This window comes from Ursus maritimus, unplaced genomic scaffold, assembly GCF_017311325.1.
Source record: "Ursus maritimus isolate PB19 unplaced genomic scaffold, ASM1731132v1 scaffold_13, whole genome shotgun sequence".
In the NCBI taxonomy this organism is placed as follows: domain Eukaryota; kingdom Metazoa; phylum Chordata; class Mammalia; order Carnivora; family Ursidae; genus Ursus; species Ursus maritimus.
This window is the reverse complement of record NW_024423675.1, coordinates 64,004,903-64,025,952: the sequence shown is the minus strand read 5'-3', so window position 1 is coordinate 64,025,952 and position 21,050 is coordinate 64,004,903. Positions and strand designations below refer to the sequence as shown.

The following is a 21,050-nucleotide window of genomic DNA, read 5'->3' as shown; positions in this document are numbered from 1 at the left end:
ACAACACATTTGATAACTTGAAATAATTGGTGAAAGCATAGTGTAAGTAAAAGTACTATTAAAAAAGCCCTTTTATTTTATTTTTTTAAAGATTTTATTTATTTGAGAGAGAGAGAAAGCAAACAAGTGGGGGTGGGAGGGGCAGAGGGAGAGAGAGAAGCAGGCTCCCTGCTAAGCAGGGAGCCCTTTGTGGGGCTCCATCCCAGGACTCTGGGATCATGACCTGAGCCAAAGGCAGACACTTAACTGACTGAGCCAACAGGCGTCCCTACAATAACCCTTTTTAAAAACTGCAAATGCCAAGATTTTGTAGTAGGATTTTGGAAAACAGGATTTGCAATTTTTTTAGATGGCAATATATATGCCCATCTATGAAAAGCAGGTTATAGAATTTATTTAGATAATTCAGGGGGAAAAATAAACCTCTTTTGCTATAACTGTTTTTCTGGATCTTGTCAGAGTGATATTTGGATAAGAATTAGCCAATTAAGGGGTGCCTGGGTGGCACAGCGGTTAAGCATCTGCCTTCGGCTCAGGGCGTGATCCCAGCGTTATGGGATCGAGCCCCACATCAGGCTCCTCCGCTATGAGCCTGCTTCTTCCTCTCCCACTCCCCCTGCTTGTGTTCCCTCTCTCGCTGGCTGTCTCTATCTCTGTCAAATAAATAAATAAAATCTTAAAAAAAAAAAAGAATTAGGCAATTAAGTACCTCAATTTTCCACTTGATTGGACATGCAAGACATAGCAAAAATGACTTGTAGATTAGTATTACAATTTTTAGAAGTAAATTTTAAGACTCCTCTTTACAAATTTAGTCACTGCTTTTCATGCCATCAAGTCATTTTTCTGAATTTCTGATTTACATGTACCATATAGATGTGCTTAACTAATATTCTTCTCTATGTTTTTCTTTCGGTGGTAATATTATCAGGAGAAATCCCCAAACGTCATCTCTAGTTGCAGTTTTCCACTCTTACTAATTCCAGCAGCTTGAATCACTGCATTCCAAAACCTCGGATTCCACAGGCCAATGGCTCTAAGGTTTTAATTGAAGTAATTTCTCACTTGAGACCCAGGATACAACTGCTTCTACAAACTGGTGACATTATACGGTGGCCAAAATTCTTCCATAATGTGTGTTTTTAAAAGTGTTTTTCAATCAGAACTTGGAAGATTTTGTTTACCATAGGTCCAGGGTTGGCACACTTCCTCCGTGAAGGACCAGGTAGTAAGTAGTTTAGGTTTCACGAGCCATGTCCTCCGTGTTCTGTTCTTGCAGTGCAAAAGCAATATAGACAACGTGTGAGTGAGCAACCACGGCTGTGCTCCACTGCAGTCCACTTGTGGACACGGAAACCTGAATGTCACTTACTCTTCATATGCCATGAAGACTGTCCTTTTTGTGCCTTTTAACCATTTGCAAATTTAAAACCATTGTTTTTGCTGTTTAGAAACAAACCCTAGGCCGGATTTGGTGAGCAGGCCATCGTTCGCTCACCCCTGCTGGAGAAGCTCAAATAATTTATGTATTCTCTTAGTTGTATAACCAATATGGGGCAAATGAAGGAGAAAGGTTTTTACTTATTTTTTTTTAAGATTTTATTTATTTATTTGACACAGAGAGAGTACAAATGGGGAGTGGCAGAGGGAGAGAGAGAAGCAATGTAGGACTCCATCCCAGGACCCTGAGATCATGACCTGAGCTGAAAGCAGATACTTAACTGACTGAGCCACCCAGGTGCCCCAAGGAGATAGGTTTTTAAAAAGCAGCCAAATGATTCTTTATTAAGACATGTATTTCACACTGTTCTGCCATGTTTTTGTTTGTTTGTTTGTTTTTAGCTGTCTTTCTACAATTCTTTGCCTTTGATAGATTAAATACATTTCTGCGGGGGATTCACTCCTTGACAAGGCTGTAGTGTGATATGCAGTCCTTTTTCAATCTTGTCATCTGGAGTCCTTGGTACCCATATATATAGGCTATTAATTATAAATGCTTTCACAATGCATCTGTTAAAATACAGTATGCAACAATGAACCAATTAACATTTTATGTTTTCTAAGACTAGAAAGGAACGATGTTAAATCTGCTTCGTAATGGCATAAATTCACTGGAATATTTGTTTCAGTTTTCAGGATGAATATCGCACTAACGTCAATATCCATGCTATGAGCAGTATGTATAAACTAGCACATTTACTTCATTATTTCGAACTCCTGTAGTCATTGGGATTCTATGCGGTTTTATTACTTATGTTATCTGCTTATGGTTTGAGATCAAGAGGCAAATTGTGACTGAGTTTTCTATAATTTCCTTCTACAAAACAGGGATTTATCAGATTAAGTAGTATCTTATGTGACAATTATAGGAGTTGTCACATAAACACTTTCATTGCTTTTTGGACTCTGAAAAATTAAGGCATGAAAAATAAATATCTGTAATATGTACAGACAGTTTCGATTCATCTTAGACTTTGATGCAGGGAGTTTTCCTCTGAGCCGTGACATGCAAATGGGACCTAAGCCCTGCACCCGACGATTACTGCTCCTTCTCCATCCAGGCTGTGCCAATGTTTGATTTCTCTCTCACCGTTCCTCCTGCTCTAAGTAGGTCAGTGCTTCCTGAACCAGCCTCGGAAGGAATGTTCCATGTTGACAGAGCAAGGAAGCAATGTCTTCGTGTTTAGTTAATGGTTATCCATGACAAAATGGATTTCCTTTGCAACAAAATGGATTTCCTTGCAAAAAGGGACTTTTCCAAGCCTCACGTGTCCTACTGTTGTCAGCGTCCACCAGCCACAGTGCATGAGCCAGTCCTTGGGCTGCTGTCTTGCCTGAGACCAGACTGCTCAGTTCTAAGGACAGGAGGCTAGTGTCCCGGATAGAAGAGGCCCAAGAAGCCGCTCCTGTTAGAAGTGGTCAGTGCTCATTTTTAACTGTCGTTTTCCTGGTGCCTCCGGAGAGGGAGGAGGTACGGGAGCCGGCTCAGCCTGCCGCTGTGACAGGTCAGGTGTGCCTCCACAGGGTCCACGACTGCCCTCCAAGGTTCCTTTTGAGTGTGGCTGCATGGGTGTTTTCATTTAAAAGTCATCAGTTGAGGGGCACCTGGCTGGCTCAGTCGGTTCTGCGTGTGCCTTCTGTTCAGGTCATGATCTCAGGGTCCTGGGACCGAGTCCCGCCACATCCAGCTCCCTGCTCAGCTGGGAGTCTGCTTCTCCCTCTCCCCTCACCCTGCTCATGCTCTCTCCTTCTCGTTCAATTAAATAAATAAATCTTTAAAATAAATAAATAAAAGGCATCAATTGAAATTGCAGTGAACTTAAGAAAAGTATTTCAGCTTTTAAACAATTAGATTAACTGCAGCGGGGAGACGACCACATGTGAATGTGAATGGATCAATAGGCTGAAGATCATCCTAGCGTGCTTGTGAAAATAATTTAGATCTACTGGATCCCCCAAAAGAATCTAGAGAACCTCCGGGTTCTGTAGATTATATTTTGAAAATCACTGGACTACACATTACTTTTATTATCATTTTATGATATCAATAGGGTTTAGAAAATGTACGAGGGAGTACATTTGTGTTACATTTCATGTACTAATAAGTACATGTTGTTTTTTTCTCAAAGGGTCCATCTTGCTGGGACGATGTCTTAATCCCAAACCGGATGACCGGTGAATGCCAATCTGCAAACTGCCCTGGGACTGCCGCCGTAAGTACCTGGTTAAATCCATTTTTTTCATTACGGCATCTTCAGTGGTTAGTAGGAAATTAGAATAGAGACAGGAATGCTAACTGATTTTTCTTACATCTGATAGTGTTCAGCAAAAGTGTCATCAGATTCAAAGCATTTTTATAGTCACCCCAAATTCTACCTTGTTCATTGCCATCCAGTGTCATTTTCCCAGAGGCTTAACCTCTCTGGGTGACTGTGTTGAAACGTGCCAATTTAAACCCCTTACAAAGTGATATTCATGGAATATAAAGAGGAGCCACTTCAGAGCCTAGCAAAAGAAAGTAACAAAGATATAAGGTTAATCTTTGTGCCAGTGCTGTGATATTTTGTATTTATATTCCGCATTGTTCAAAATTGCGTTCTTTTTCTCTTCCTACCGTTCTTTTTGTGACATAGTGTAGATGAGCAGCTCTGCAAATGAATGACCCTCTTCTGTTCTCTGCAACCCCCTTCCCCTTTGCAAACATATGCCATAACTTGATGTTTTATATAGAGCAGATATTTCTTAAAAGAGATCCTAAGTAGTGAAATTATTTTTTAAATCATGTTATATGCTGATCATGTTTGTAATTTGTATATTGTTTTGCTTTTTACCTCAAAAATTCCTGGATCAATCATAATCTGGTTGTATGTATCTCCTGAGCTGTAAATCCTGTTACGGTGCCAACCCAAATGTCAGCGTTAGTTCACAAACTGTCACAGCCAGCTGGCAGTTCATTTCTTCTCTAAGGAACAAAGTCTGTCAATGGCAACAGGTGGAGTGTTTGAGTTAGAACCATTAGGTGCGCCTTTTCTCCCCAGTCTGCAGCGCGGTGGCAAGGTGCGGAGGGAGCAGTGAGAAGCACTAACAGTCATTTTCCATCAAGCAAGGGCGAGGACCATAAACAGATTTTTATTAATGCAAATCCTGAAGAGAAATAATGACACATATATCGAGGCATCATACAGTCTTGTAAGTTTGCTACTGAGATGAAAGGAAAGTGTATATATTTACGGGGCAGAGTTCTTCAGTACGATTACATACACATGTATGCATGCAAGCTCAGTATGTGTGTGTTACAGCGCGCCATATCTCTTAATTACAGTTACATGTCCTAATAATTATATCTCCGTCCATTGATCCATTCACCCATCTACACACGCGTGCATCGTCTGTTATGTGTAACACTGTGGTCTCTGTATCATCTTTACAGTAATGTGAGATCCTTTGAAAACCTACCTCAATTCTTGACAGTCCGACTGCCTCTCCTGGACCTTGCTATTAATTGGCAGGATTCAGTCACAGCAGAGTAGACACTCTTGCATCTTTAAGGATTTAGCTTCAAATCAGTCAAAGGGGGAAACTGTGTTGAGTGGGATTGAGAATCCTTTCTTTTGCTCATTGCATATTCTCACCTTAGATATCAGTACATGGAATTCAGTGTAAATGAAGTTATATTGCAGCTCTCTCTCTGACAGCAGAGTGAGCCGATACACTTCAAAAAGTTTTCAGTACACACCGTATAAAAATACTGCATTAAATTACAAACATGTATTTTTAAAAGAATGGCTGTGCCAACAACATAATAAGGAAAAGTATATATGTCAATACTAGGAGAAAGCTGGACCCCGGAGGGGACACTGTCAGGTGAAGTGTGGCGGCAACGACTGATCACTGGGGGCTGGAGCCTCAGGTGGGCTGGTGTCCACAGGAGGCTGCAGCTGAGCTTATGGCTTCGTCGAGGTGGCAAATGAAACCACAGAATCCTACATAGAGCTAGTACCCATAAAACGGGATACCCTTGTGGGGTCCGCTGGAAAGGAAGGTGCTGGCTTCCCGGCGAGGCGGTCTGTGCTGGCCCCTGGCTCACTCTGACCTCCTGGTCGGTGTTCCTCACCCTTGTGCTCTGCTCTCCTGGCCGCCCAAGGTCTCATGATGGACCAGATCCTGGCAAATTCACACTCCCCAGGAGGGAGGAAGCCCCTACCCACCCTCCCCGACCACTCTAGGATTGCAGACATCATCCCCAGCCCAGGGTGAGGTCTGGACTTAGAATTAATTCTGAATCCAGACAAGAAGGTCTGTCCACAGAGCCCTTCAGTGTGTTTCAGGGACCCTCCAAGGAGTGATGCAAATGAGCGCACTCCATGGTGTTGAGGTGTGCGCTGCTGGCCCTGAGGACCACCCCCCTGCAGCGGGCAGCCGTCCATTTCTCTTTGCAACCCACCCCAACAGGACGCCCATGTCAAAATGTGACTTGTGATCACATGGTGTGGGGCATCCTGAGGAAGTGGGTCCAGAATCAGGTGATTCACAAGCCAATTGAAATCATCACAGCCATCAACTACAGACTTAAAAAAAGAAAGAAGGAAAAAGAAAAAAGAAATCCATGAAACATGGAACCTTGCCCAGAAGCTGCCAGCAGATGCCCCTCCGGTTCCCTTGACCACCTGGTTGAGTTCTGTGCCTAACCCAGTAACAGACAGGGAGACATAGGGCTGCCTTCTTGGATGACACGGGTGGCTGCTATACATGCCAGCACAGCCAGGATGGAGAGGAGGGGTGGCTTCTGCTGTGGCTGGGGGGTCAGACAGCTGTGCCCGGGGAAGACAGGGAATGCAGCACAGCCCTTGAAGGCTTGCACACAAATGGCTCTCGTGGTCTCTCTGCACTGCTATGCTGGTGCGCGGAGTTGAATTATGACCGAAGGCTTCCTCCCAAAGGCTGTTCTCCTAAGGCTGCTCTCACGTGGGAATGCATTTCTTCAGAGCAAGGACACGTGCTGAGTGAGTTCCCCCCTCCCAGGGCTAAAGATCCTCTCTGCTGTTAACCACCAAGTGTGTATCTTCTGCCAGAAGCATCCCCCATTGGCCGCACAACATAAACCCCTACCAGCATGTGACCTTTCTGATGACAAGTGACACAGGAGCTCCAGAAGGAGGCTTTCCCACTCCAATGCCTTTCTGCAGTGTGGACTTCCAGAAGGAGGTGGGGGCTTTGGCTCTTTCCTACTCACTGCACTCAGACACCTTTCTGTGCTTGAAACTTTCTGGTGCCAAATATGAAATGTATTTCTAATGAAGGTTTGCTCACTGGAGTTACCCATAGAAGGCTTTTCTCTGCTGAGCATTTTCTGAGGACACCTCACACTCCCAACCTTGTGGGGTTGTGCTCCTTGTGAATTGTCAGGTGGTAAATAAGGGCTGCTTTACTTGGAAGGCCTCTCTGAACCCCTGGAATTTGTAGGTTCAAGGCTGGATCTCATGTGCCTGGGCCAGGTCAAGTCCTTTCTGGCCAGCACCCAGGCCTACTCAGCACACCCCTGTTGTGGAACCACGTGGGGTTGGAGGCCTCAAGTCCCAGTGGGACCAAGAGTGCAAAGTTGTCCCGTGCACACACCGTACATGCCCCCTGGGCCCTTGTCCAGAAGCCCCTCTCCTCCCAGGAGAGGCACACAACCACACCCTCAAAGATCATTGGTCCCAGCCAATCTCATCTCCATGGCTATCATCGGAGCCTGGAGCTTGGGCCTCCTCGGGAGCTGCCATGTACCCTCCTGGGAAGCAGCATCTGGCCGGTGACCTGCTCAGTCTAGTGCTTTCCAACATCAAACTCTTTAAGCTGAAGTTGCATTTGAATTGCCTAGGATAACCATCTAGGGGATTGAAATAAAATACAGACATCAAGAGTCAGTGGCTTAACCAACTGAGCCACCCAGGCGCCCCTCCCAGGACAGCTTTTGAAACCATTTTAATTGCCTATAAAATCGGTTTTTAGGGGGAAAAGCATTATTAAAAATTTTATTTGTTTTTTTCTTTCTTTTAAGTTTTTAGTTAATTCTAGTTAATTAAATGCAGTGTAATATTACTGTTAGGTGTACCATATAGTGATTCAGTAGTTCCATAAATCATCCAGTGCTCATCACAAGTGCACTTCTTGATCCCCATCACCTATTTCACCCATCCTCCCACCTACCTCCCCTCTGGTGACCATCAGTTTGTTCTCTATAATTAAGTCTTTTTCTTTTTTTTAATTTAAATTCAATTTAATTAACATATAGTGTATTATCAGTTTCACAGGTAGAATTCAGTGATTCATCAGTTGCATATAATGCTGCCCAGTGCTCATTACATCACGTGTCCCCCTTAATGCCTATCACCCAGTTACCCCAACCCACAATGCCCCTCCCCTCCAGCAACCCTCAGTTTGTTCTCTATAGTTAAGAGTCTTTTATGGTTTGTCTCCCTCTCTGTTTTCCTCTTATTTTATTTTTCCTTCCCTTCCCCTTTGTTCATCGGTCTTGTTTCTTAAATTCCACCTATGAGTGAATTCATATGGTATTTGTCTTTCTCTGACTTATTTCACTTAGCATTATACTCTCTAACTCCAGCCACATCCTTGTAAGTGTCAGAATTTCATTTTTTGTGGCTGAATAGTATTCCATTACATATATATTATATGTATATAATATATATTATCTATATAATTTTTTTCATTTGTTTCTGTGTATTTTTATTTGTTTTTTCTTTATTTCTTGGTTGACCCATTCACTGTTTAGTAGAATGCTATTTAACCTCCATGTATTTGTGGTCTTTCCAGATTTTTCCTTGTGGTTGACTTCTAGTTTCCTAGCATTGTGATCAGAAAAGATGCATGGTATGACTTTGATCTTGAATTTGTTGAGTCTGATTTTGTGCACTAATATGTGATCTATTCTGAAGGATGTTCTGTGTACACTTAAGAAAAATGTATACTCTGCCGTTTCAGGATGGAATGTTCTAAATATATCTGTTAAACCCATCTGTTCCAGTTCTATTCAAAACCATATTTTCCTTGTTGATTTTCTGTATAACTGATCTGTCCATTGACGTAAGTGGTATGTTAATGTCCCCAGCTACTATTTTGTTATTATTGATTAATTCCTTTATGTTTGTTATTAACTGCTTTATGTACTTGGGTACTCCTGTGTTGGGTATATAATTATTTATAATTGTTATATCTTCTTGTTGGATTATCCCCTTTATTATTATATAATAATAATAATACATATTTATTATTATGTAATAAATATATTATATTTATTAAATTTATTAAATAAATTATATGATATTTATTATTATATAATAATAATGTCCTCTGTCTCTTATTACAGTCTTTGTTTTAAAGTCTGTTTGTCCAATGTAAGTATTGCTACTCCGGCTTTCTTTTGACATCCATTTGCATGATAAATGTTTCTCCATCCCCTCACTTTCTAACTGAAGGTGTCTTTAGGTCTAAAATGAGTCTCTTGTAGACAGCATGTAGATGGCTCTTGTTTATCCATCCTGTCTCCTTATGTCTTTGATTGGAGAGTTTAGTCCATTTACATTCAAAGTAATCATTATAGATATGTATTTATTGCCATTTTATTCCTTGTTTTGTGGTTGTTTCTGAAGATTTTCTTTGATTCTCTCTTGTCTTTCATGTTTTGCTGATCTTCTTTAGTGATATATTTGGATTTCTTTCTCTTTATTCTTTGCATATTTATTAGTGGTTTGATTTTTCTTGTAAGGCTGGTTTAGTGATCATGAACTCCTTTAGTTTTTGTTTGTCTGGGAAACTCTCATCCTATTCTCATCCTATTCTTTTTTTTTTTTTAATAAGAAGATCTTTTATATTATCTTTTTTGTATAATAATTTTTATTATGTTATGTTAGTCACCATACAGTACATCCTTAGTTTTTGATGTAGTGTTCCATGATTCATTATTTGCATATAACACCCAGTGCTCCATGCAATATGTGCCCTCCTCAATACACATCACTGGCCTATCCCAATCTCCCACCCCCCTCCCCTCTGAAGCACTCGGTTTGTTTCCCAGAGTCCATAGTCTCTTGTGGTTCATTCCCCCTTCTGTTTACTCCCCCTTCATTCTTCCCTTCCTTCTCCTATGGATCTCCCTGCTATTTCTTATGTTCCATAAATGAGTGAAACCATATGATAATTGTCTTTCTCTGCTTGACTTATTTCACTTAGAATAATCTCCTCCAGTCCCATCCATGTTGCTGCAAATGTTGGGTAATCATTCTTTCTGATGGCTGAGTAATATTCCATTGTATATATGGACCACATCTTCTTAATCCATTCATCTCTTGAAGGGCATCTTGGCTCCTTCCACGATTTAGCTATTGTGGACAATGCTGCTATGAACACTGGGGTGAATATGGCCCTTCTCTTCACTACGTCTGTATCTTTGGGGTAAATACCCAGTAGTGCAATGGCTGGATCATAGGGTAGCTCAATTTTTAACTTTTTAAGGGACCTCCACACTGTTTTCTAAAGTGGCTCTTCCAACTTGCATTACCACCAACAGTGTAAGAGGGATCCCCTTTCTCCAACTCCTCTCCAACATTTGCTGTTTCTTGCCTTGTCAATTTTTGTCATTCTAACTGGTGTAAGGTGGTTATCTCAATGTGGTTTTGATTTGAATTTCCCTGATGGCTAATGATTTTGAACATTTTTTCATGTGTCTGTTAGCCATTTGTATGTCTTCATTGGAAAAGTGTCTGTTCATATCTTCTGCCCATTTATTGATTTCATTATTTGTTTCTTGTGTATTGAGTTTGAGAAGTTCTTTGTAGATCTTGGATACCTGTCTTTTATCTGTAGTGTCATTTGCAAATATCTTCTCCCATTCCGTGGGCTGCCTCTTAGTTTTTTTTGACTGTTTCCTTGGCTGTGCAGAAGCTTTTTATCTTGATGAAGTCCCGCAAGTTCATTTTATTCTGACTGATAGTCTTCCTGGATAGAGTATTCTTGGCTACTTATTTTTCCCTTTCAACACTTTGAATATATCATGTTACTACCTTCAGGCTTGCAAAGTTTCTGTTGAAAAATCTCCTGCTGGCCTTATGGGTTTTCCTTTGTAGGTTACTGTCTTTTTTTGTTTCGTTGGTTTTGAATTTTTTTTCTTATTACTATATTTTGCCATTTTAATTACTATGTCTTGGTGTGGGTCTGCTTTTGTTAATTTTAATGGGAATTCTCTGTGCCTTCTGGGTCAGGATAGCTGTTCCCTTCCCCAGATTGGGGAAGTTTTCAGCTGTTATTTCTTCAAATAAATTTTCTGTCTCCTTTTCTCTCTCTTCTTCTTCTGGAACTCCTACAATACAAATGTCTTACATTTGATAGAGACCCTGGGTTCCCTAAGTCTATTCTTGTTTTGCATAATTCTTTTTTTCTCTCTTTTGCTCAGCTAATTAACTTTCCATTACTCTATCTTCTGTGTCACTAATTCATTTCTCTGCTTCTTGTACCCTGCTGTTTACTCCATCAAGTGTGTTTTCATGTTGTTTATCGAACCCTTTATCTTTGCTGTTATTCCTTATCACTTTGTTAAGGGCCTCCCTCATGTCTTCCACTCTTTTCTCAAGTCCAGTGAGTATCCTTACGATCATTGCTTTAAATTCTCTATCAGGCAGGTCCCTTATATCTCTTTTGCTTAGATCTCTGGCCATGGCCTTGTCCTGTTCTTTCATTTGAGATAAATTTCTGTCTCCTCGTTTTGTCTACCTCTCTGTGTCTGTTTCTCTGTGTTAAGAAAGTCAGCTATATCTTCTGATCTTGAAAGTAGTGACTTTATGAAGAGGTCCTAGAGTGCCCAGCAGTGCAGTGTCCCCTGTTCACCGGAACCTGGCGCTTCAGGGGAGCATTCTATGTGTGTTGTTATGCCCTGTGGTTATGTGAGTTACTTTTCCTTTTAGTGCACTCACCTGAACGGACTGTGTGCCTGTCGTGGAACAGCCCATTGAGGAACAGCCCGTTCCTGATCTTGCTTTCTGTGGTGTTGGGTGGGAGCCAGCCAGGCCAGTCTCAAGGGCGTGAGCCCACCTGGGAACTTGGGAGCAGGGAGGCAATATTAGCAAAATTTGTGTTGGACCACTTATCCTATACCAGATCTTGCAAAGTGCTGTGGTGGCTGGGGGCTGTGTGCCATGATGGCCTGTGGCATGAGGCTGGGCCCTGCATATGATGCTGGTGGAAGGCGCATGGCTCAGTGTGGCGATGTGGATGGGCACTGCATGGTAGTTGTACAGTATTAAAGATTTTTTAAAAAGCATTAGTAAAAATAGATTTGTTAAAAGGTCCAATAACTCAGAAAGATATAGCAATTTAAAAATTGTATGATCTTAGAAACATGATCAAACCCAACATATATTAAGGACAAATTGTCAGGATTAATCAAGTATATGGTTAAATCTGGCATGAGGGCAGGAGATAGTAACATTAACCTCTGAGGGGCTGGGAGCTTCAGCAGCGTAATCAGGATGTATGTGGCAAATCAGTACAACCAGTGACCAGCATTACATCATGAACATGGCACCCAACACCGGGAGATGCCCCCCTTTTTTTAAGCATATGTAGAACATTTCAACAACTGATCATGTTTGGGGGCATTAAGGCATTAAATGACACTTACAGAAGCATAATCATAAAAGTCTCTGAAACATGGAAATTAAATTAACTTAGTAAAAATCCTAATGGAAATGAAACCAAACAACAATGAAAATAAACCACATATCAAATTTTTGGGGATGTTGTTAAATTAGAATTTAAAGGAAGTATTTAGGACCATCAGTGCTTATTTTATAAAAGAAGAGAGAATAAAATTATTTAAACATATTTTTTAAAAGGTAGAAAAATAAATTGTCATATCCAACTATTTTCTCTCATTTTTAGTGAACACAAAATAAAGGAATTGAAGGCACGCGTGCTTTTTTGTAACCAGTGGCTGGCAGAGCTCTCAGTGTGAGAAATTTAATTCATTATTTCTCTTTCTTATCTTAAAACATTGTGTGTATGTGTGTGTGTGTGTGTGTGAATTACATTTTCTCAATGCAGCTAAATATTAACATTAACTTCTGTGCTTTCTAAAGCATTGTGTGTGGTGTTTATTTCTTAAGGAGGTGAGAATATAGGCATTTTAAAGTAGTTTGTCATATTTAAATTTGCAGGGTATTTTAAGTTTTTGACAGTATTTTATACACTATATATATTATAGTCTCATAAAAAGTTAAATTTCTGTCACTTGAGAAAAATAGCCATATACTTAAAATTCAAAAGAGCAAGTCCCTAATGTATTCATAATTAATATTTATACACTTAAAGATAATCTGACTAGATCATTGTAAATAGCAGTGAAATCTGACCTTGGTTTTTAAAAGTACAAATATAAACTTGACCCTAACTACACTTTAGATAGAGAAATCTGTACCTAATTCAGTTTTACACTAATCACTGTTATCTAAGGAAGGAGCATTAGTTCTGAAAGGCATCTTACCTTTTTATAAAAAGAATTCTAGTCAGCTCAGGGGGTATATATGCTTCCGATTTAAAGAGGGACAAAAAACTCAGGATTTTCTCCATTAGTGAAATTAAATCAACTTTGGATATGGCGTAAGACTTTAAATTTTCTTTGTAAATATTTTTTATGTTTTATGTATGATACCTTAAACAACAAAGGCAGTTGCGTTTGTCCATACACTGGGGTTATGTGACTGACTTAGTTGCACACATGTAGGCTAAGGCATACCCTGAAGAAGTCCTGTTCTCTGGGTGTTATTTCTGAGTTCCAAATTATAACCTTAAAGCGAGTATTCCCTGTTCATCAAACACTCCCCTGTGGAAAGCTCTGACTTTGTAGTGCTTTTGTGGTAATGAAGGGTTTCTAAGCCAACTGTGAGAGTGGTGCCTTTTCCCTCACACCTTGTAATTGGACAGCAGGGTTTAGGAGAAGGGGATAGTTCCTTAGATGATAAGGAAAAAAATTAAATTATGGCTTTATCTTAGTTTGTTCAGGCTACTATAACAAAAATACCATAAACAGGGTGGCTTATACAAAACCAAACATTTATTTCTCACAGTTCTGGAGGCTAGGAAGTTCAAGATCAAGGGCCCACTTCCTGATTCACAGATACCATCACATGGTGGAGGGGACAAGGAATAGTTCTGGGATATCTTTTGTAAAAGTTCTAATTCCACTCATGAGCTCTCTCCTCGTATACTCTAGTCACCTGCTAAAGAACCCACCTCCAAATACCATCACAATGGGGATTAGGCTTTCATATATCAGTTTGGGGGGAACACAAACATTCAGTTCATAGCAATCTTCAAAGTAATAAATGGATCGAGGTTAGTATTTCTGTTCTTGTTAAGGAGTGTTGTTTTACTACTTAACAGCCTACAAATACGTTATATTTTATATTTTTGACTAGTAATGCTTACCTGAAATTCCATGTAAAATACTGTATTTTATGTTTAAAATTATTTGACTTCGATAGGTGTTAAACTCTTTTACATGGAACTTTTGGTATTTATCAGAAACAGTTGAGAAAGACCTCTTAAAATAGCTTGAATGGTATTAGATACTAAAAACTATCCCCTAAACTATAATAAGTAGCGTAATTATTAAACTTGATGTAATTAATGGAGAACTCCATCTTATCTAACATGCGATTTATTTCTTATATTTTCCCCCAGTTGAGCTCAGTATATGTCAACTGGAACATCAGTTTAACTAAAAGTTAATATTCAGAGTCTGGATCTCTGATTTCATCTTCTGGGGAGATGTTGACTAAAATGAAATGAATAGTAAATAAGAGTCACCTAATACTGAACAATTTTTATAGAGAGAGCATTTGCATAGTAGTTTATGTCCAAAAAGTTTCTAATTAATGTTTTAGTTGAATCAATCACTCTCCTCAAAGGGATCTGTGTTTCTTTTAGTTGTTTCTATTGTTGTTTTAGACTTGATTAGAATCTCACAAAATGAGACTCAAGATGTCTCAGGATGATTTCCTGGTGTAGCCTATATGTTCTTATTTTTTCCAGTATCTTATAATAAGGAAAAGTTGGCTCTGTTTTGTTTTTAAGAAAAGACCTCAGGTTGACCAGGTATCCCTGAGATAGTCACAAAAGATAGTGTTTTATGCAAGATGTAAAAGTTGCTGCAGGCTCCACAACCTTCTGTGGCTAAGCCCATCTTCACAACACAGTAACCACAGACATTTCCAAATACGTAAACAACTCCAGCCCTTGTGGCTTCTGTCCCAGAGGGCAGCTGAGCACTTAAGTGTGGAGGGAGGAGAATAAAAGCAGAAGGAAAAGAGGTGAGGGCATATGGTCCCCACTCATTCTGCTCTGATGTTTGGTCAAAGAGAAATGGTCTCCCTGTCCTTCCACTGTTCTCAGCAGTCATGTTTTCTTAATTCTAAATAAAATTGAATTGTGAAAGCTTTGAAGTCAAACTCCGATTATGATTGAATGGTATCTAAGCGTGACAAAGTGGTCTTTGTTGTCTGACATGCAATTTGGGTGACAAACTAGAAACTTAGAGCATTTTTCAAAAACCGATCAACTATTCAGACTCAAGGACAGTTCACTTCTAAACTATGTTTTTAGCACTTGAGAACAAAAAGTGTCATTTTTAAAAATTAAGGTAGAAATTAGAAGATAGATATTTTATGAGTTAGTGAAGATTTTGCAAATTTAAATGAAAAATTTTAAATGTTTATATGTAAAAATAAATTAGTCTATTATGAAAAGAAGTGTCAGTTTTTAAGAGCACTAAAGAAATTGAGGTAGTTTTTAAGAACCTAGGGGTACTTGGGAGGCTTAGAAGTCAAGAGTCAATTCAGTTGAACTGTTTTTCTGTGCTATAACCCCCCTTTTGTCTGGGCTCTTTGATAACTTAGTGGAAAATTATATCAACAGCCATCTCCATGTAATTGAAAAAGACTCTTGTATGCTGTTCCATGAAACAAATCTTCAAGGAAATAAAACCAGGTACCAGAAATTAGTGCATGTGTATCGGAACCCCTATATACACGAGATAACCAGTATCCACACCAAGTTCCCACACATATGACCTTGGTTTAGTTGATGATGTCTTTGTTCAAGCAAATGTCCAGTTTCTATAACATATATTTTTAAATATTGAAATAATTCCTTGCCTCCTCAATTCCAGGAAACTCCTGTTCTGTGTGAATTGTCTTTTTTTTTTTTTTCACTTGAGGACCTGTGATTCTCTGTGTTATAATTTGTATCTCATTTTGTATACAAAAGAAGAAAATCATGCCTCTTATCACTATACTGCGTAGGATGAGCAATTTAAAATCTGCTTACTATCTCCAGAGGCTTCAAAAGTTACTTAATTTTTCATCTTTCCATAGAACGATTCCAAAGCCAGATATGTTAGTAAGAGGCTTCATTGAAGGTTGTGTTATGGCTTTAGACAGGGGCCCGAGACAAAAAAGAAACAGAGAAATTTATCATGATTAATCAGAAAAAGGTGCATTTCTAGACCACTAGGTTTTAGACTGGGGAGAAGGTATATCGATCTGCCAGGAAAGATACCGATAGGTGTAATAAGATAATTTCAAATAGATTTATAAATGAAATTCTGAGAACTGGAGCAAAGAAAGATTAAATAAATACCACTGTAAACATCATCCAACTTTTCAACTGGGATGGTAGATGAGGCCTAACCAGAAATAGCAGAGATTAGGGACTAGAGGTCACTCTGTGATCACCTCCGTGCAGATACACAGGCAGCTAATGGAGTGAGAAGAATAGAAGGAAGATGTGTGAGTGATAGGGCAAGAGAATGAGGACTGCTTCTCGACTGGGAAATAGCCCTCTTGATCCTCAGGCAGGTGATTGATGGCTCTCGGAGACCCACACTTCATCATGCTGTGATGGAGGTCATTAAGAAACCATCATCTCTCTTACTCAGGTCAAGCTAGCACTCAAAAAGTTATCAAGGGCCATGATAAAATTTAGTTTTTAAGATATATAATGAAAAAAACAAAAACAAACCTAAAAGTCAGTTTCCCAAACTTGAGGTTTAGGATGGAAAATATAAACATGGAGATGAAATCAAAACAGAAGAATCCCATGCGCTAGTGGAAACGTTTATTTCCACTAATATTTCTTGGAAAACAAACATAGTTTGGGATCCTCAGGTCTGAATTTCTTAAAGTGAGTAATAATTATTGTCCCCTTAATCCTCAGAATTCACGAAAATAAACGTGAGTGTTTTTATGAGATAAAGAGAGTGCTTTTATGTTTAAAGATAGGAAAGCAAAATATAATTTTTAAAATGTGTGTTTTTCTATTGAAAGAAATATAGTCATTTTTATAATAGGTACTTATTTGTTGTGTTAGTCACTGTGCAGAAAATAAAGACTGGCCTTTAGGAGCTGGGAATCTAGTTGCAGAGATAAGACCTTACAGAAATGACTGCAATTCGGATTCAACAGAAAAAAATTTTAAAAACTTACTGAACCTGTCTTCTACCAGGCACTAGGAATAGAAAAGTGAATATTCCATTGGCTGCTCTCACAGTTTGGAAAATTTTCAGGGTGGAGTCAGAAGTGCAGACACATGGAGATTTTTACTATGAACTAAATATTGTTAAAGATGGATAGGAAAGGGGCGCCTGGGTGGCTCAGTCGTTAAGCGTCTGCCTTTGGCTCAGGGCGTGATCTCAGAGTTCTGGGATCGAGCCCCACATCAGGCTTCTCCGCTGGGAGCCTGCTTCTTCCTCTCCCACTCCCCCTGCTTGTGTTCCCTCTCTCGCTGGCTGTCTCTCTCTCTGTCAAATAAATAAATAAAATCTTTTTAAAAAATGGATAGGAAAGACTCTAAAAAGACTTCACTTAAAAAAAAAAGTTTATTCACTTGATGAATAAACAGAGGAAATAAGACAAATCAGTGTATGAATGCCATGAAACAAGCACCAAAAATGCTTGTGAAAGTTCAGAAAAGAGAAATTTCCTCCACATAGATGACCAAAGAAAACCTGGGGGAGGTGCCACCTGAGGGAGGGGTGGTGGACTTTTCACAGAGTGATGTTGGCAAGGTTGAGAGTTTTGTGAGGTAGAGAAAATGACAGGAATAAAGGAATAGAAAATTGAGGGCCATTCATCCCATGACTGACTATTAGCTACCAGACAGTATGCTCGGCTCTCCTGTGTGTGCAAAACCGCCGTTGTCTGCTTCCGTGGAGCTCCTCCCAGCCCTGACGACCTGGCACTGGTCATAAGGGAAGATGAAAAAGAAAAGCACAGGGTGCCATGAGGACAAGGAAGAGGGCGGAATCCATGAGTCAGGGCAGCCTTGCTTGGGGAAGGCAAACTGGAGCTGGGATCTGCAGGCGGAGCCAGTGAACTCCAAGGGGCAGAGGATAAATGTGCACCAGGACCCTCTTGCAAGAGTCGTGCTGAGGGAGGAGCCTTCGACAAGCATCTGGAATTTAGTGGTGACTGAGAAACAAGAGGCAGTGCAGTTTCCTGTGGGGGTGTGTGTTGTTTTGTCTGTGGTTCCCATGTCGAGGACTAAGATAGAAGTAACCTTACCATGTTGAAGTTTCAATATTTTGAAGGCTGAAATAGCAGTCGAGCTGGTTGGCATGCTCTGTGGAGTAAGGAATAAAGAAAAAAAAATCTTGAAGGGAACAAAAACAAAAAAATAGTTTTTATACAATTTGTTTATTGTCCTTGAATCCCTGGGAACGAGTGAATAAAGGTAAATGAGAATTGGCATTTTGCCTTCCTTAAAACTAGAAACACAACATACAAATGGGATTTTAGTTTGGAACCGATTAGAAGCACCACACTTTTCTTGTATTTATTGGGTCATTAAGAGCAGCCATATGGTTGTCTTCTGTCTTATCTGTTCACGTTTCTCCAGTATGTTCCTCAGTGGGAGTCTGTTTAGTGGTTGATTGAAATTCTAGCTTTATCGGCAACTCTCTGTTATCTGTAATTGCCAGAAGTGGATGATCCAATATAAAGGGTGTCCCTTCCCTTCTCTTCCTCCACTTCAATTTTGTCAGACTCACGGGAAAACCAGAGACTTTTTTTTTTTTTTTTGCCATTAACTTTTGAAAATATTAGAGGGGAAGAAAATAGGTTACTACGTGAAATAAATTTTGAGTCTGAGAAGCCATTTTTTCCTAAGGGTAATCAAGCTGACTGGAACTTTATGCTGAACAGTTTGAGGAGTGGACTGGGTTCAGAAGCATATCCTTCTGTTTTTATGTGCATGTTAATTAACTCCTGTTCACTTCCAGTCTCCATTTGTGAAGCAAAGATTGTACATCACTGTTGAAATTTCACTAAGTGTTTGTAGGAATTCAGGACTCAATAAAGCATCCTTGTTTTCAGAAATAAAAGATATTCTGTTGAGATCACATAACTGTCAATATCCGTGGATTTTCATATCTTATTCAGAAATGCCTATATTTTCCTGGATCACAGAGCTGTCATTTTTTCTTAGAGTTATCTAATTTATTCATCCTTTACCAGTCTTATAAAAATGAACTATTTCAATCAAGCAAAGAACCAGTTCTCCATGTGCTTCTAACATTTCATTAAAACTTACATTGATGTTCACAAGAATTATAAATCTCATTAAGTGACTTTATGTTAAGGGCAATTAAAAATCCTATCACTTAGCACAGTGCCCAATATCTGAAGACCCTTTAGAGAATCCATTCTAATTTAGTACTTAATAGCAAGTGGTATTAGTTATTGTAAGGCATGCATTTAAATTTGGACATTTTCTTGATTGGACGATGAAATGTTTTAAATGCACTCACCGCTAAGGACTGTGGTTCAGTCACATGCTTCAATGAGGAAATGTTTATCTCATATAGACTAAAGCAAATATAAACGGAGAAGAATGCATAGTAGGGTTCATTGCAGGTCAGCAGTTACGGGATAGGATTCTATAAGAATAAAACCACAACAGTAGAAGTACAGAAGTACATTTTATTGGAGCTGAGCCTAGACGTGCTTCTTAGGGATGGCTTTTATTTACTCCTAAAGAATATGCAGTTAATAGAAGTGTTATAAAGAAGTGGCCAGTATAGAACAGGATCCATCCATCATGGTGATGAGACTAGATGAATGCTGTGACAATCAGATCTTGAGACAGCAAATAATAGAAAGATTATCCAGACCAGGGGATTAGTTAGGACACTACCAAGTTGTGACTATTCTAAGTTAGGGTTTATAATCCACCAATACTCATCATTACACACTGTTGAAAACATGGCTCTTTAGAAATCGTGGACTGACCTCATATGGAGAAGTAGGATTTAGTCTGAGTCCTTCCCCTATTTTCTTTCTAACCACCACAACTGGGTACCTCTCAAGGATTCTGTCAGCTATCACAGGTAGCTCTCCAAGAGAGAAAACAAAGCTACACAGAGTAACAACCAAACCCCTCCATCATGGTGAAAGCCAATCTCTATTAGAAAAAGGGGGGGAAGGGGAGAGGAAGTAATTAGGGCTAGCTGAATAAATGAAAATTAATCACTCTCTCCATCAGATGTTGCTTTGCTGCTAAAGACGTGTCAAGGAGAAAGACCTCCAGCTGATGAGAATTGCCATGGGTCTGTCCGAAAACAGGTTTTCCGTTTGCAGGTTTAGGGACTACATCTTGCAGCTCAAATCTTGAAGAGACCAAGTCATAAGCTAAAACAACACACAAAATGTATGAACCACATTAGTTGGTTGATTTATACTGTAGAGACAACTTCTCCAACTGCACAATATTCACATCTACCCCCACAGATGTTTCTTTTCCTTTTCCCTTCTGCTCCTCTCCCTTCTCTCTCTCCCTCCCTCTTTCTTACCTTTCTTACCTCCTCTCCTCCTTGGCGGTGCCCAACTATCTGGGCGTTGCCCCAAATCAATAAGCTATGCATCCTGTGTGGTTGTTTCTAAACCGTCTGAGGATTCTTTGACACTCCCCTCATCACACATTGGGTGATAATTCTCCTCCCCTAAGACCTGGGTCAGCCATGGTGATCTGTTCCTGAAGGATAGAAACCAGTAGAAGTGACACTGTGTTCTGAGGCTGGGTCACAAAAGGCAAGACCGCATCTGTCTGTCTTTCTCTCTTCTGAGACATGGATGCTAGGAGCCCTCGGTCAACAGAGAAAATTGGCTGGATTCCATAAGGCCATAATGATGAGAGAGCAAAAGGAGAGGTCACACAGGAACAAGGAGAGGTGACTAGGGAACCCAAGTGTTCCAGCACCCAGCAGGTTAGCCCTCTCATCTTCAACCGCCATTTGTGTGAACAAGAGGGACTTCAGCCCATTCCAGCTTCTGAGTCTCCCCAGCTGTTGACAAGGGAGCAGAGATAAACAAATTCCACCAAACAGTGCTTAAATTGCAGCTTTCTAAGTAAAATAAATTTTTGAAAAGTGTGTAAGCCACTAACATTTGGGGTGGTTTCTTGTACAGCCATAGATATAACTGGAAAGCCTTCCACAGTGTTCT

The 21,050-nt window shown here is 39.8% G+C and overlaps 1 protein-coding gene across 2 annotated transcripts in view; it reads left to right on the top strand.

Annotated features, from left to right (window-relative positions):
- Window positions 1–21,050, top strand: part of PRKN (parkin RBR E3 ubiquitin protein ligase) — a 1,045,173-nt gene that overhangs the window by 369,314 nt on the left and 654,809 nt on the right. For both annotated transcript variants that reach the window (XM_008688480.2, XM_040628035.1), the window contains exon 4: window positions 3,630–3,713. In XM_008688480.2, coding sequence (XP_008686702.2) covers window positions 3,630–3,713 — 84 coding nt within the window. The remainder of the gene's footprint in view (window positions 1–3,629; window positions 3,714–21,050) is intronic.